This window comes from Hippopotamus amphibius, chromosome 1 (genome assembly GCF_030028045.1).
Source record: "Hippopotamus amphibius kiboko isolate mHipAmp2 chromosome 1, mHipAmp2.hap2, whole genome shotgun sequence".
In the NCBI taxonomy this organism is placed as follows: domain Eukaryota; kingdom Metazoa; phylum Chordata; class Mammalia; order Artiodactyla; family Hippopotamidae; genus Hippopotamus; species Hippopotamus amphibius.
Window position 1 is genome coordinate 112198685 of NC_080186.1, and position 3332 is coordinate 112202016.

The 3332-nt window shown below is 41.2% G+C and overlaps 1 protein-coding gene across 1 annotated transcript; it reads right to left on the reverse strand.

The window, feature by feature from the left end:
* Window positions 1–1662: 1662 nt before the first annotated feature.
* Window positions 1663–2604, reverse strand: LOC130835647 (olfactory receptor 5V1-like). The gene has a single exon (XM_057707338.1). It carries the CDS (start codon window positions 2593–2595, stop codon window positions 1663–1665), a length of 933 nt encoding a protein of 310 aa, XP_057563321.1. The 5' UTR covers window positions 2596–2604.
* Between the last annotated feature and the right edge of the window lie 728 nt (window positions 2605–3332).

Consider the following 3332-nt stretch of genomic DNA (forward strand, 5'->3'; position numbering starts at 1 on the left):
GGTTGGATTCCAAACAGTATGAGGAGTTTCCCCCTTAGACTTGGACTCCTCATGCTGCATGATCTGCCAGTTAGATGTGCATCTGGAGCTACAGTACTTACAGCATATGTGTTCTCTTGGTACTAAGGCACTCCTAGTTAGGGCTGCTCACCTGGATGTGATGCATCCTTTCTTCCCCATCAGCATCCTTTTGTCTTCATGTCCCCTGAGGTGTGGTTCTACCATTGCTCGTGACCTGGTAATGACACTGTTGATTGTTGATTTGTGTTCCTTTTTTTTTTAATCCATCAGTTTTTTTTTTAAAGATTGATTGATTGATTGAGTTATGGCTGCATTGGGTCTTTATTGCTGCATGCGGGTTTTCTCTAGTTGTGCGAGTTGGGGCTACTCTTTGCTGCAGTGCACAGGCTTCTCAGTGCAGTGGCTTCTCTTGTTGCAGAGCATGGGCTCTAGGCACATGAACTTCAGTCGTTGTGGCACATGGGCTCAGTAGTTGTGGTGCAGGGGCTTAGTTGCTCCACGACATGTGGGATCTTCCTGGCCCAGGCTTCGAACCCATGTCCCCTACATTGGCAGGCAGATTCTTAACCACTGTGCCACCCAGGAACTCCTTGATTTGGGTCCTAAAAGAGAACAAGGCAGAGCCATCAAACAGCTCTGTAGGAAACAGATAGGGGGAAAGCTCCAAGTCTGAAAGTCTTGCAGTATTTTACCTCACCAAAATTAGAGTAAAAAGTTAAGTGTCTATAGCTCAAAAACTCCCTTAGCAATGAGAGTTTTTCCACATGTGAAGTGGAAGTATAGTAGTGGTGCTTATTAAAGACCTTAGAATCATTAGCCATAAGGGAAATGCAAATCAAAATCATATTGGTATAGTACTTCACATATACTAGGATGGCTATAATAAAAAAGGACATATAATAACATGTTGGTAAAGATGTGGAGAAATTAGAACCCATCTACACTGCTCTTGTAATGTAAAATGGTGTCTCTGCTTTGAAAACAATTTGGCAGTCTTACAAAAATTTATCCTGTGATCCAGCAATACCACTCAAAACTATAAACTCTATATAAATAAAAATATACGCCCTAAAACTTGTACATGAATGTTCATAGCAGCATTATTCATAATAGCGAAAAGTGAAAACAACTAAAATGTCCATTGAGTGACAAATGGATAAATAAAATGTGGTACATCTATAAGATGGCAATCACTCAGTGATAAGGAGGAATGAAGTACCAAAATATGGTACAATATGTGTGATGCATGAAAACATCCTAAGTGAAAGAGGCCAGACACAAAAGGCACATATTGTAGAATTTCATTTATGCGAAACATCCAGAACAGGGATATCCACAGACAGGAAGAAGATTAGTAGTTTTCTAGTGCTGCAAATTTGGAAGGATATGGGGAGTGATTACTAATGGATACTGGGTTTTATTTGGGAGGTTATGAAATGTTCTAAGATATTAGTAGATTAGAAAACACACGGTATTTAAGATCACAATGTGTGAAATGCTTGGCATAGGCATAGCTGTTTGTCCTGGTGGAATGGGTCATCACAGTTGTCAAGAGGTCCTATATACAAAGAGAGTGCTCTTAGAATTGCAGTTAGAATACTCATATATTTCTCCAATTAAGAAATTTTCCAGAATGAAACTTTATCTAACCATTGATCTCACTAGAAAATGAGCTTCTCTAGCCAGCTTCCACAGGACACCCTTGATCTCCTTGTTTCTCAGACTATAGATGATGGGGTTAAACATGGGGGTCACAACACAGAAGAACACAGAGACCAGGATGTCCATATCCAGGTTGCAGCCTACATTGGGTCTGTCATAGTTAAAGTTTGCCATTCCATAAAAGACCACCACCACAGTGAGGTGGGATGCACAGGTAGAGAAGGCCTTGCTCCTGCCTTGAGCAGAAGGAATCCTGAGGATGGCAGAGATGATGAGTATGTAGGACATTGCAGTAAACAGACAGGGGCTCAGGCCAATGGTGGCACTGGCCACATGGAGCACAGACTCATTGAGAGAGGTGTCTGAGCAGGAGAGCTTCAGGAGCAACGGGATGTCACAGAGAAAGTGGCTGATCTGGTTGGGCTCACACAGAGTGAGTGTGGCTGCCAGCACTGTGTGGGTCATAGAATTCACCAGCCCACATAGCCAGGACCCAGACACCAAACAGAAACAGACCCTCACACTCATGAGGACAGGATATTGAAGAGGGTGGCAGATGGCTACATAACGGTCAAAAGCCATAGCTGCCAATAAGACACATTTAGTGCCAGCACAGGTCACAAGGAAGAAAATCTGGGAAAGGCAGCCCTCATAGGTGATGGTCTTCTTCTCCCGGAAGAAGTTCACCAGCATGACCGGGATGATGGTAGACGTGTAGCAGATGTCCAAGAAACTCAGGTTGCTCAGGAAATAATACATTGGGATGTGGAGGGCAGGACTGACATTGGTGGCCATACCAACGAGGGTTGTCAGGTAAATGACCAGAAAGACCAGGAAGACCAAGCCCTGTAGGTTGGGGTGTTTGGAAAATCCCAGGAAGATGAATTCAGTGACATCTGTTTGATTGTTCATTTCAAGTGGCATCACAGCTACAAAACAATGAGAAAAAAGAACCCATAATGAGAATGTACAAAGAGCACCCCAAATGGCCTTATAAATTTACAGGGCCATGTAAAATAATGTTGCATATAGATGGCTTGGACTGTGGAGGGAGGTGTGCAGAGAGGCCACAACTTCTCAGCAAACCTAACCAGCCTAGGCCCAGAGACCATCCACAAATCTGTATGGCTGCTGATGTGTGAAAATAAATGCAGACTTGGTTAAAACCAACAACAAGCCACTAACCCCTTTATTAGTATGAACTCATTTCTTACTACCCTGGTAATATCTACCTCCTATCATTGCCCTTTTTGATAAACATCTTAATGTATTCTAAGAAATAAAATTTCATTGTAAAAAAATTGGGAAAATATGGAAAAATATAAAGAATTTAATCTCCTGCAGAATCAGAATCAGTGCCACTTTTCAGTGTACTCCACTGTAGATTTTTTTCAGTTATGTAAATCTTGAGCTTTGCTTATGGTTTTAAAATATTAGAAGTACAGTTTCCCAGATTGGAAAGAAAGAGGTAATACTATCTATTCACAAAAGACATGAAGATAGAGAAAATACCTAAGATTCCACAAGAAAGCTACTAGAGTTCATAAAGAAGTTCAGCAAAGTTAAACATGCAAAAAATCATTTGTGTTCTGTACACTAACAATGAAAAATCCAAAAAGGAAGTTAAAAATCAATTCCATTTACAATAA